At 48.9% G+C, this 13700-nt stretch overlaps 1 protein-coding gene across 2 annotated transcripts in view; it reads right to left on the bottom strand.

Annotated features, from left to right (window-relative positions):
* The window catches only part of RYK (receptor like tyrosine kinase), a 242654-nt gene extending 229391 nt beyond the window's left edge, over positions 1-13263 (bottom strand). For both annotated transcript variants that reach the window (XM_077488654.1, XM_077488655.1), the window contains exon 1: positions 12871-13263. In XM_077488654.1, coding sequence (XP_077344780.1) covers positions 12871-13066 — 196 coding nt within the window. In that variant the 5' untranslated portion in view covers positions 13067-13263. The remainder of the gene's footprint in view (positions 1-12870) is intronic.
* Positions 13264-13700: the final 437 nt, after the last annotated feature.

Genomic DNA, 13700 nt, shown 5'->3' with positions numbered 1-13700 from the left:
GTTGTATGCCCGCGCAATTGTCATTTAAAGTGCATCAGCGCTGGCAGCTGAAAATTGCTCTGGGCAGGAGGGGGGTTTAAGTGCCCAGTAAGCAAGTGGTTAAAAGGGGTCATAATTCTTAGTGTGCTTCTGTAGGATCATGTTTTACAGAAACTTCACTTAACATAGAACACAAACATTTTCTCCCAATATATCGAAATGTGCTATTTAACGCTATTGGAAGCAATCATATAAAATCAAAGAAGTCTATTCAATAGAATATGTTGAGGTAATAAAAAATAATATCTAATTAGCAAACCAGGACAAGGAAGAATGTTTATACAAGTATCTGTCCTCAGGCCTTAGCCTTTCTAAGTTCAATTTAGGCAGGCCATACATTGGTCGAATTCAAAAAGCTTCTCTAAGAATTTTCTACCATATTTCGCACCATTAGTGGGCTGCAGCAACAGCAGATTTTCGTGCAGCCATCGAATTTTAGTACAGCGGACATGTTGAAAATTTTTCAAAAAACAAAATTTTCTAATCAATAATGGGAGAATCGTGCAAGAAATGTAATCGAGAAAAGAAATTTGCATGCGCAAGAAGATTCTTTTCTGTAGCAACACGAGGTGACATTGAAGGCTTGGTTGAATTTCAAAATCAATGGTGGCACCATCAAATCACAAAATTCAACCATGTATGGCCATCCTAATGCCGCATACACACAATCGGAATTTCGGCCAGCAAAATACAGACGAGAGCTTTTCATCAGAAAATGCGTCCGTGTGTATGCTCCATCGGAATTTAGCTGGCCGAATCCCCGCCTGCAAAAATTTGAGCGCAGGTTCTCAATTTTCCAACGGAAATTCCGATTGTGTATATGCATTTCCGACTCGCAAAAACTCACGCATGCTCAGATTCAACTACGAGATGGAAGCTATTGGCTACTGGCTATTAAACTTATTCTATTAAACTAGTCCAGTCGTACATGTTGTATGTCACTGCGTTCATGATGGTCAGAATTTGGTGTGATCGTGTGTATGCAAGACAGCTTGAGCGAAATCCCCATCTGAATTCCATTGGGAAAACCATCATATATAAAGAGAGTTTAAAACATTGAACACTTTCGGGGCTGAGGTATTTAACCCACTGCAAATTGAAACAGACTGCACTGAGTAAATCAGTTATTAACTGCAAGGATTGAAAATAAACTCACACTCTTCGGTTTCCATAAACCAGAAAACCCAAACCACAGTAAAAGGTTTTAGCTCCCAGCTTCCTAAAATGAACTTATTCAACTCAAGCCACTTCAAGTATAAACAGATTAAACTAGAACTAAAATAGCTTCACAGCACACTGGACTTAAAGGGGTTTAACTTTAACCCCTTGTGTTTTTTTCACCTTACTGCATCATATGCATTAAAGGTGAAAAATCTTCTGACACTGACTGGCCACCCCAGCCCCCCCATTTTACTCACCTGAGCCCTCCGTTCCCTCAGCAGAGACACGCTGTACCACTCTGCCCGGGGCTCTCAGCTTCCGCTGCTGTCATACAAATCCAAAGACGTCGGTGACAGAGGGAGGGGCCGAGTCTGACGTCTGTCTATGGACGCAAACGGTGGACTTAGGAGAAGCGCTCTCCCTGGGGGTTTACAGATGCGAGGAGGAGCCACGAGCGCCGTTGGGGGACCTCAGAAGAGGATGATCAGGGCCACACTGTAAGGGCAAAAACTGCACAGTGGGAGGTAAATATGTTTATTGGGGAAAAAAAAAAAAAAAAAAAAAAAACACCCCACACACAAAGGTTTACAGCTCTGTACTAATGATTCTATTGTCGTACGATCGATTAGAAACCGTCATTTTTCATACGATTTTCGGATCGTACCGGGCTTAAGAGCAGATCTCTGCTCATTCCTTTCTTCCTTTGCCTAAGGAGAGGGGGGGGTGTGCCTTTCATCCAATCAGTTGTCTTGGCTGTATACCAATAATCCACTCTCAGTGGTAACCAGGAAGTGAAAAACTAACACGGAGAACACTTTCTAAAGGGTATATACAGATGAAGACAGAAGCTATAGATGTAAAACTTATGTAGGGAGATTTGTTTCATCCCTGTGTATCATCTGAGGTTGTACGTGAGGGTTTACATCCACTTTAACCCCTTCCTGACCAGCCGCCGCAGTTATACTGTGGCAGGATGGCACTGCTGCGCGAGCTGTGGCGCACAGTCAGCGTATCCCCGGAGCTGACGCACGTGCCCGGGAGGCTCGATGACCGCCAGGCACCTGAGATCGCTCATGACAGAGCGAGAACCGGGATCTGTGTGTAAAAAAACACAAATCCCGGTTCAGTCAGGGGAGATGAGACAGATCACCTGTTCCTACCAAGTAGGAACAATGATCTCTCTCCTCCTCTAGAGAGCCACATTACCACCCCCCCCCCCCTCAGTTAGAACACACATAGGGAACACATTTAACACCTTGAGCGCCCCCTAGTGTTAACCCCTTCCCTGCCAGTGACATTTATACAGTAATCAGTGGCTATTTTTAGCTCTGACCAATGTATAAATGTCAAGGGTCCCAAAAAAGTTTCAAAAGTGTCTGACGCAAATAAAAATAATTAATAATAAAAATGCCATAAATCTACCTCCTATTTTTTTTTTTTTAGACACTATACTATAACTTTTGCACAAACCAATCAATATACGTTTATTGCGATTTTTTTTATACCAAAAATATGTAGAAGAATACATATTGGCCTAAACTGATGAAGACCTTTTTTTTTGGGGGGGGGGGGGGGGGGGAGAATAGTTATAACAACAATAAAGTACAAACTCGTTTTGTTTTGTTTTCAAAATTGTCGCTCTTTTGTTTATAGAGCAAAAAATTAAAAAACGCAGGTTGTGATCAAATATCACAAAAAGAAAGCTCTATTTGTGGGGGGGGGGGGGGGGGAGAAGGAGGACATCAATTTTGTTTGGGCACACGACCACACAATTGTCAGTTAAAGCGCACCATGCCAGATTGTAAAAAAACGGCCTGGTTGGGAAGGGGGTAAATTCTGCCAGGGCTGAAGTGGTGAAGGTGAAAAAGAAAAAGAAGGGTTGGGGCCATTCTGTGCAAAACCCTTGCACAGAGTGTTTGTTATTTAAAAACAAAGCTATACACTTTAAACCTATTGCTGCTAGATCATTTTTCCCTAATCTGCATTTTTGGCTAGAAAATTATCTAAAGAGGAATTGCAGTCTGCTCACATCATTTTGTAATAAAACATCTTTGTCATGCTTCCATACAACTGCTTTGCATATTATTTTATATATACTGTAATTCTGTACTTACCAAATATGCTGCAGAAATCTCCCTCCACCAAGTCTGGCTGCAAACCCTTTACAACCACTTTATACTACAGTCAAGCCTATAATTAGGATTACCTGTAGCTACCCTGGATATCTCCTAAACCTGCACGGTTTTTGGAGATATCCCTGTATTTGCATGTGCCGACGTCATCGGTACGTGCGCACTTAAGCAAACTTGTTTCTTCAGTTTAGAGCTGCAACTAATGATTAGTTTGTCGACTAATCTATCGATTATTTTTTCGATTAGTCATCGACTATACAATTATTATTTTTTAATTAATCTAGTGTTTTTTTTTTGATTAGCCAATTAATCCTTTGGGATAACCTTACAAAAAATGATAAGTACATATATAAAAAAAAAAAAAAAAAAAAAAAAAAAAAAAAAAAAGGGGGGTAAGATAAAAGAATATAACAGTACATACATAAAAATATATGTACTTATATTCTTTTATCTTACTTTTTTGTTATGTACTTATTTTTTGTAAAGTAAAAAAATAAAAAATTATATATATATATATATATATATATATATATATATATATATATATATATATATATATATATATATATATATATATATATATATATATATTTCCATCTTAGCTTTTTAGTTTCTGTTCAGAAGTTCATGAATGTTTATAATTTATTTTTTACAATTTTTTTTTGTATTATTTATTGCAATTTTTTTATCAGCCCTGTTGGGGGGGCTATGACGACATATCAGGGGTCTTAACAGACCGCTGACATCTCCCATTTGAGACAGGGAAAGGGACTGGGGACAGAGATTCCCCAGTCCCTTTCTCTGCAGCCTCTGCTGCACTGATAATGAAAGGAGAGAAGACAGCGGCTTCTCTCCATTCATTAACTGAGACATCGTAATCACAGGAGGTTACAATGTTTCAGTTATGTGAATGTACAGTACGTGGTCACTGACTCTGTCCATTCTGAAAATGAAGCAGCCGGGTTTACCGGCTTCTACTTCCTCTCTCCATCCTGAGATACCGAGGGGGGGGCAGCACGGAGGGGGACAGATGCACGGAGGAGGAGAAGAGAGGGGGACGGCAGCACAGAGGAGAGCGGGAGACACGGAGCAGTGTGACGCATCGACGCCCTGCATGCACGTCGATGTATTTTTGTAGTATGCATACTAGTCCTGTAAAAAAATAAAAAAAAAATAAACCCTGCAAGACAAAAAAGGCACAAGCGTTTTATCTCTGGAGCGAAACCCTTTTATTGCATGCCAATAGTCTGTTGGCATTGCATGCTATTGCTGAGCCTATCATCTACTAGGACCCCCAGGTCCCTTTCCATCCTTGCCAAGCCCATCACTGCAGCCCCATCACCTCACATTAATGAAGAAAAAATAAAATTACTTATTTGCAAAAATGTTATAACAGAAATGAGGAAAATTTCTCATGTATTTAGCAGAAATTAAAACCCCCAGTGGTGATTCATTTCAGCCCCGGAAGAATTTACCCCCTTCCTGACCAGAGCGTTTTTGCAATTCGTGTGACATTGTACCCAAACAATATTGATGTACTTTTTTCCCCCACAAATAGCGCTTTCTTTTGGTGGTATTTGATCACCTCTGTGGTTTTATTTTTTTCACAAAAAAATAAATAAAAATTGCAATAAGTGTATATTGATTGTTTGCGCAAACGTTATAGCATCTACAAAATAGGGGATAGATTTATTGCTTTTTTATTTTTAAAGTAATGACAACGATCTGCGATTTTTATCAGGACTGCGAGAGTATGGCAGACACATCGGACAATTTTGACACATTTTTGGAACCATTGGCATTAATACAAACAGTGCGATTAAAGATGCATTGATTACTGTACAAAAAATGGGAGTGAAGGGGTTAACACTAGGGGCGGTGAAGGGGTTACCCGTGTTCCCTGCTATGTGATTCTAACTTTAGGGGTAGGGACAAACTACAGGAAGTGACAGATCTGGTTCCTAGCCAAAAGGAACACACGATCTGTCACTCCTGTCAGAACAGGAAGTAAGCGTTTACACACACTAGTCCCTGTTCTGTGTCTCCTGGTCATGACCATCGGCACCATCCCCCCCCCCCCCCCCCATGCAGCACGTGCCTGCTATCCGGCCACCCTTGAGCCAATGTACAGCTACGTGGTTTCGTGCAGGGGAGCCAACCTGCCGCAGGATAACTGCGGCAGCTGGTCCGGAAAAGGTTAAACAGCACCAGAAGAAAGCTCTGCGTAAAAATGATAAAAATGTCATATGGGTATGACTGCGCAATTGTCATTCCAAGTGTGATAGCGCTGACAGCTGAAAATTGGCCTAGGCAGGAAGCGGGTGAAAGTAACCAATTTGCAAAAGATTAAAAAAAAAAAAAACTGGCTCCTAGATTCAAAGAAAATTTGTCAAGCCCTGCTTTATTATGAAAAGGGAAATTGCCATCTGGAGTTATATCCACACTTCCACAACAAGTATACACAGGCTGAAAGTTCTGCAAAGCGCATACAGTGAGTTCATAATCAATGACAAGGCTGGAATGAGTAAATTGTCCCAAAACTGACAAGTAGAAGTAATGGTAGACTTGCTGGTCATTGCTGAATACCATTTACAGCAATCAATGCACTTTTCCTGAGCTGGTCACATGGCTTTCAGCACACAAGTTTTCACTTTTTTTTATCCTCAGGAAAAACAATCCATTTGCTGATCACATAGGTCTTGAGATTCTGATGGACACCAAAGAATCTGTAAACCGATCACAAAAAAAAAAAAAAAAAAATACATATATATTTATCAAACATTGGATACTAGGGGATGCACTGATAATCATCAGTGCCGACACCAAGCATTTGGACAAATATATTGGTACTTGTGCAAATGCTCTGATGTCTAGTCCGATACTTGATGTATCCAGTGGCGTCACTAGGGTTGGTGTCACCTGGTGAGGTAATAAATAGTGTCACACCCACATATATTGTTGTGTCCCCACTAGGGAGTAACGTGCTCTCTATTTGTCCAATCTTCCATTATCATTGAAAGTAAAAGATAATTCCACGTTTTGGGTTGTCCCCAGAAAAATAATGGGAGGAGAAATCTTCCGATGGGGACACTAGTTCTGGTGACCTGGCGTTCCCCAAGTGTTTCCCTTCATTTGAAGAGATTTTCTCACACTTCCCGTTTGGCTATGTTACAGGAAGTGAAGGTAAAGCTCCCTGATGGGACAAAGATAGCAAAAATAAACCTTATGGGGGTTTTAACCCTCCTTTACTCGATCCAAAAATAGTACTACTTTAAAGCTTTCTTAGGCCCCTTTCACACTGACGTTCCGTTCAGGCCCGCCTGTCAGTTTTTCAGGCGGACCTGAACGGGTGCTCCATAGAGCTCTATGGAGCGTCGGATGTCAGCGGTGACATGTCCGCTGACATCCGACCCGCTCCAATCCGAAAAAGTGTAATGGAGGAAAAAGCTATTTTTCCATCCGTCTGCAGATCGGATGACGACGGGCACTGCGGTCCGTCGTCATCCGATCTCCCATAGGGGAGATCGGCGCTGTGACAGGTCTGTCCCTGCGCAGTGTGCAGAGACGGACCTGTCATCTCCCTGCTCTGCGGGGATCGACGGAGTGATCCCCGCTGAGCAAACAGATATCCACGGGGCGGATCAGAACTGATCCGCCCCGTGTGAAAGGACCCATAGAGCAGCAGTGAAGGGTTACAATCTCTATCAATTTCTACTCTCCTTGATCCCTCCCCCCCCCCCATTTCCTGTCTCAGTGACAACACGCTACAGTGGGGGGGATCTCCAGAAGGGACACAGCAACATATATATTTTTAAAAAGGTTGGGATGTCTTTTCTTTTTTAAGGGTAAGTAGGGAAAAGCTAGAATCAAAAGATTTTCACATCATCACAGGGGCAGGAAGTGAGGTAAATCTCCCCAATGGGAACTCTGCAATAAAAAACCTGGTTTTAACCCTCCAAGGAAAAAAAAAAAAAAAAAAAAAAAAAAAAGATTTGTATCAAAAATATAAAGCCTGAGAAGGTTTCCTCGTGAACTTGAAAAGATACAGGTTTCCATAAATTACTAAAACAAAGCCAAGCTGTGACAGGACAGGAATATATAACTGTTGAAAGAAGTCATCAACGAAACATGCACCAGAAGAAAACTATAAGTGGCCATTGTGGACAAGAAATGCTAGTTGCCTGGCTGTCACAACAATCCAATGGCCCCCAGCTCCTCCCGATTCCAGGCAACGAATGCAGATCAGAAATTCAGATTTTTTGACAAAGTATTAAAGCTCAAAGATGACCAGCTGAGCTGCATTTTAGCTCTGCAATGGTGGCCTAAGTATTTTAACTATAAGCAAGGATTTCAAAAAGAAATTTACATTTTTTAGTTTAGTTTTGGTTAACAATACAGAATATTCTACACAGTGAAGATGGAGAATAGAGGGCTATGAGGGAGAGGCATAGCAGAGGTGTCTGTGGTCTTGGTCGTCTCTCTGGATAAGACAATATAGGCTCAGGAGGTAGAGGTGGGCAATGTTATCATGTTTTTCCCATATTTAAAGTGGAACTTCCGCTCATCGGAACCCTCCCCCCCCCCCCCTCCGGTGCCACAGTTGCCATCTTTCAGGGGGGAGGTGGGTGCAGATACCTAAGACAGGTATTTGCACCCACTTCCGGGTATAGACTCACTATCCCGCCGCACTGTCTGCTGGGACACACACGGGTCCCAGAGACAGCGCGGACCATTCCCATCGCGCTGCATGACTCGCGCATGCGCAGTAGGGAACCGAGAAGTGAAGCCGCAGCAATTCACTTCCTGATTCCCTTACCGAGGATGGAGGCAGCAGCCAATCGATCGATTGGCCTCGGCTGCCGACATCACTGGACCCCAGGAAAGGTATGTGTCCATTTATTAAAAGTCAGCAGCTGTAGTATTTATAGCTGCTGGCTTTTAATAATTTTTTTTCGGGTGGACTCCAGTATAAGCCAATCACATCTTGGAGGGAAGATGGCCATAGATGGATAGAATCATAAAAGAAAAAGTCTTCAAATAATTAGTACCAATATTCTCAGAACATTTTGCTTTTACCATTTGATTTGGGAATGAATCAACTTTACCCATACAGGACTCATGCACACTGGATGCTAAAATAACATTATAAAAATGCAATAGCGTTTTTTTGGTTTTTTTCTTCAATGGATCAAAAACCGCTGGCAAGCCACGTTTTTGAGCGTTAATCTGCATTTATGAGCGTTTTTACAGCTGAAAAACTCCTCTCAGAACCCACTAGTTTTTTTTTTTTTTTTCTAAAGCCAAAAAACTCCCTTGCTAATAACAGCCTATGTGTGCACGGACACATAGGATAACATGGAGTGTTTATTGACTGTAGAAAAAAAAAAAAAAAAAACGTCTGAAGCCCAAAAAACAGCAGCTGTAAAAACGTCCAGCGTGCATAAAGCCACAAAGTTAGAAACTCATTCAAGGAAATTGTTCCATCCTGCTCTAAATTTCTAGTCACTACAGTTGAAAGTGAACATCAATTTGACCCAATAATGATTAGAGAAACAAACGTTCTTAGAACATTCTTTTCCTGAGAACTTTTTTGTTTAAAATTCTACCCACCTCTTGCCAGCTTTACGCTCTGTTCACACTACGGCGTTCCAGATTGCAAGCAGAATCACAGCGATTCTGCATCCCCGCAAATCACAGGACACCCTTGCGATCCCCGTTATTTTCAATGGCACTCAAATCACGGCGCGATTTTGCTGCGATTGTCGACGATAAAGCGCAGCAAAATCACGCAACAGAATCATGAGACGCCTGTTGCCCAAAAGAAGTTAACTTTTTTGAACGACAGGTGTCCTGCAATTCCGTTTGTGAGATTTTACCACAATTCGATCGACAATGGCGGAAAATTCACGCTTCGATTTGAGTGCCATTGAAAATAACGGGGATCCTCCCCCTCTGTATGCTGTGAGTTGGGGGGGTCCTTCTCTGTACCTTGGGAGTTGGGGGGGCTCTCCCTGTGCTTTAGAGAGGGTCCTCTCTGTACCATGGGGGGTCCTCTCCCTCTGTACACCGAGTTGGGGGGTGTCTATCTCTGTACAGTGTGATGGGAGGTCTGTCTCAGCAGTGTGTGCGCGTGTAGGAAGAGGTCTCTCCCTCTGTACCCTGTGAGTTTGAGAGATCCTCTCTGTACCTTGGGGGGGTCCGTCTCTCCACCCTGTGAGGTGGGGGTCCGTCTCTCCACCCTGTGAGGTGGGGGGGGGGGGGTCCGTCTCTCCACCCTGTGAGGTGGGGGGGGGGGTCCGTCTCTCCACCCTGTGAGGTGGGGGGGGGGGTCCGTCTCTCCACCCTGTGAGGTGGGGGGGGGGGGGGGTCCGTCTCTCCACCCTGTGAGGTGGGGGGGGGGGGGGGTCCGTCTCTCCACCCTGTGAGGTGGGGGGGGTCCGTCTCTCCACCCTGTGAGGTGGGGGGGGTCCGTCTCTCCACCCTGTGAGGTGGGGGGGGTCCGTCTCTCCACCCTGTGAGGTGGGGGGGGTCCGTCTCTCCACCCTGTGAGGTGGGGGGGGGGGGGGGGGGGGGTCCGTCTCTCCACCCTGTGAGGTGGGGGGGGGGGGGGGGGGTCCGTCTCTCCACCCTGTGAGGTGGGGGGGGGGGGGGGGTCCGTCTCTCCACCCTGTGAGGTGGGGGGGGGGGGGGGTCCGTCTCTCCACCCTGTGAGGTGGGGGGGGGGGGGTCCGTCTCTCCACCCTGTGAGGTGGGGGGGGGGGTCCGTCTCTCCACCCTGTGAGGTGGGGGGGGGTCCGTCTCTCCACCCTGTGAGGTGGGGGGGGGTCCGTCTCTCCACCCTGTGAGGTGGGGGGGGGTCCGTCTCTCCACCCTGTGAGGTGGGGGGGGGGGGTCCGTCTCTCCACCCTGTGAGGTGGGGGGGGTCCGTCTCTCCACCCTGTGAGGTGGGGGGGGGTCCGTCTCTCCACCCTGTGAGGTGGGGGGGGGGGTCCGTCTCTCCACCCTGTGAGGTGGGGGGGGGGGTCCGTCTCTCCACCCTGTGAGGTGGGGGGGGGGGTCCGTCTCTCCACCCTGTGAGGTGGGGGGGGGGGTCCGTCTCTCCACCCTGTGAGGGGGGGGGGGGGGGTCCGTCTCTCCACCCTGTGAGGTGGGGGGGGGGGGTCCGTCTCTCCACCCTGTGAGGTGGGGGGGGGGGGGTCCGTCTCTCCACCCTGTGAGGTGGGGGGGGGGGGGTCCGTCTCTCCACCCTGTGAGGTGGGGGGGTCCGTCTCTCCACCCTGTGAGGTGGGGGGGTCCGTCTCTCCACCCTGTGAGGTGGGGGGGGGGGGGTCCGTCTCTCCACCCTGTGAGGTGGGGGGGGGGTCCGTCTCTCCACCCTGTGAGGTGGGGGGGGGGTCCGTCTCTCCACCCTGTGAGGTGGGGGGGGGGGTCCGTCTCTCCACCCTGTGAGGTGGGGGGGGGGGGTCCGTCTCTCCACCCTGTGAGGTGGGGGGGGGGGTCCGTCTCTCCACCCTGTGGAGGTGGGGGGGGGGTCCGTCTCTCCACCCTGTGAGGTGGGGGGGCGGTCCGTCTCTCCACCCTGTGGAGGTGGGGGGGGGGGTCCGTCTCTCCACCCTGTGAGGTGGGGGGGCGGTCCGTCTCTACACCCTGTGAGGTGGGGGGGGGTCCGTCTCTCCACCCTGTGAGGTGGGGGGGGGGGTCCGTCTCTCCACCCTGTGAGGTGGGGGGGGGGGTCCGTCTCTCCACCCTGTGAGGTGGGGGGGGGGGTCCGTCTCTCCACCCTGTGAGGTGGGGGGGGGGGTCCGTCTCTCCACCCTGTGAGGTGGGGGGGGTCCGTCTCTCCACCCTGTGAGGTGGGGGGGGTCCGTCTCTCCACCCTGTGAGGTGGGGGGGGGTCCGTCTCTCCACCCTGTGAGGTGGGGGGGGGGGGGTCCGTCTCTCCACCCTGCGAGTGGGGGGGTCCGTCTCTCCACCCTGCGAGTGGGGGGGGGGGGGTCCGTCTCTCCACCCTGCGAGTGGGGGGGGGGGGTGCACTCTGTCCCCTATGATTGGGGGTCCCCTCTATACCCTGTGATGGGGGTATGCACTCTCTGTCCCCTATGATTGGGAGGTCCCCTCTATACCCTGTGATGGGGGTAATGCACTCTCTGTCCCCTATGATTGGGGGGTCCCCTCTATACCCTGTGATGGGGGTATGCACTCTCTGTCCCCTATGATTGGGGTGTCCCCTCTATACCCTGTGATGGGGGGTATGCACTCTCTGTCCCCTATGATTTGGGGGTCCCCTCTATAGCCTGTGATGTGGGTGGGGAATGCACTTTGTCCCCTATGATGGCAAGGTCCCCTCTATACCCTGTGATGTGGGTGGAGAATGCACTCTGTCCCCTATGATTGGGGGGGTCCCCTCTATACCCTGTGATGTGGGTGGGGAATGCACTCTGTCCCCTATGATTGGGGGGGTCCCCTCTATACCCTGTGATGTGGGGGGGGGGGGAATGCACTCTGTCCCCTATGATTGGTGGTCCCCTCTATACCCTGTGATGTGGGTGGGGGGGATGCACCCTCTGTCCCCTATGATTGGGGGGTCCCCTCTATACCCTGTGATGTGGGTGGGGAATGCACTGTCCCCTATGATTGGGGGGGTCCCCTCTATACCCTGTGATGTGGGGGGGTATGCACTCTGTCCCCTGATTGGGGGGTCCCCTCTATACCCCGTGATGGGGGGTATGCACTCTCTGTCCCCTGATTGGGGGGTCCCCTCTATACCCCGTGATGGGGGGTATGCACTCTGTCCCCTATGATTGGGGGGTCCCCTCTATACCCTGGGATGGGGGGTATGCACTCTCTGTCCCCTATGATTGGGGGGTCCCCTCTATACCCTGTGATGGGGGGTATGCACTCTCTGTCCCCTATGATTGGGGGGTCCCCTCTATACCCTGTGATGGGGGGTATGCACTCTCTGTCCCCTATGATTGGGGGGTATGCACTCTGTCCCCTCTATACCCTGTGATGGGGGGTATGCACTCTGTCCCCTATGATTGGGGGTCCCCTCTATACCCTGTGATGGGGGTATGCACTCTCTGTTCCCTATGATTGGGGGGTCCCCTCTATACCCTGTGATGTGGGTGGGGGAATGCACTCTGTCCCCTATGATTGGGGGGTCCCTCTATACCCTGTGATGGGGGGATATGCACTCTGTCCCCTATGATTGGGGGGTCCCCTCTATACCCTGTGATGTGGGTGGGGGAATGCACTCTGTCCCCTATGATTGGGGGGTCCCTCTATACCCTGTGATGGGGGGTATGCACTCTGTCCCCTATGATTGGGGGGTCCCTCTATACCCTGTGATGGGGGGTATGCACTCTCTGTCCCCTGTGAAGGGGGGGGGGTAAGCACTCTAAGTCCCCTGTGAAGGGGGGGGGGGGGGTAAGCACTCTATGTCCCCTGTGAAGGGGGGGGGGGGTAAGCACTCTCTGTCCCCTGTGATTGGGGGGTCCTCCCACACTGTCTCCAGTAACAATGGCGGGGCTGCACTCACCGATCAGGCGGCCCACCTCCTCCACACTCATGTAGACGTTCAGACCGGGCTCGGTGGTCGCTCCTCCAGGCTGGGCCTCGCTGCCGGTCAGCAGAGTCGGGAAGACGAGGAGCAGCAGAAGGGACGGACAACACAGCCCGGGGCCCGGCTGCCTCCCCCTCCGCCACCCCGGGGGGTCCGGGGCCCCGGGCAGCATGTCTCTCACAGGCCGTGCTGAATCCCGGGGCCGTCCCGCAGCATTCCCGCTCAGTTTATCCTTCCTTGTCCCTCAGAGCGCTGCTCCGAACACCGCAACACACACCGAACCGCCCCGCCGCACTCTCCGGACTCCACACAGATCTCGGCGCACGCGCTCTACCACCATACACAACTTCGCCTTCCCGGGATTTCTGCCTTCTCCCGGCCACCGTCCTCTGCTATACTCCAATGCGCCCTCTGCTGGATGCCCATGCTATGTCGGGATTGTTGGGAGGTGTTTTTGGAGGCGGGGCTTTATTGACCAAACAAACAATAACAAACGTGTTGAGGTGTAGAGCTCACTCCTATGACAGACTTACAGCCCTCACTACTTGGCAGGCTGCAGTCACACCACTTCCTGTCATGTATTTATTACTACACTACAACTAAAGGCAAAACTTTCCTTTTTTTCCCTTTGGATAGACAGGAGAGAGTTAGAACCCCTGTTAGGTTTGTATTGCTGTCTGTGCCCCTGTTAGGGAGATGTATCCTATCTGTCTGTCCTCTTTACCATTATCATTGAATGTGACAGTAGCAAAAAATCTCACATTTTGTGCTGTCCCCAGAACATTCTCTTAATGAGGATGTTATTT

This window comes from Lithobates pipiens, unplaced genomic scaffold (genome assembly GCF_037356315.1).
Source record: "Lithobates pipiens isolate NorthernLeopardFrog02 unplaced genomic scaffold, aLitPip1_a1.2 Scaffold_18, whole genome shotgun sequence".
NCBI lineage: Eukaryota > Metazoa > Chordata > Amphibia > Anura > Ranidae > Lithobates > Lithobates pipiens.
Note: the sequence above shows the minus strand (reverse complement) of the source record. Positions and strands in the feature narration are given on the sequence as shown.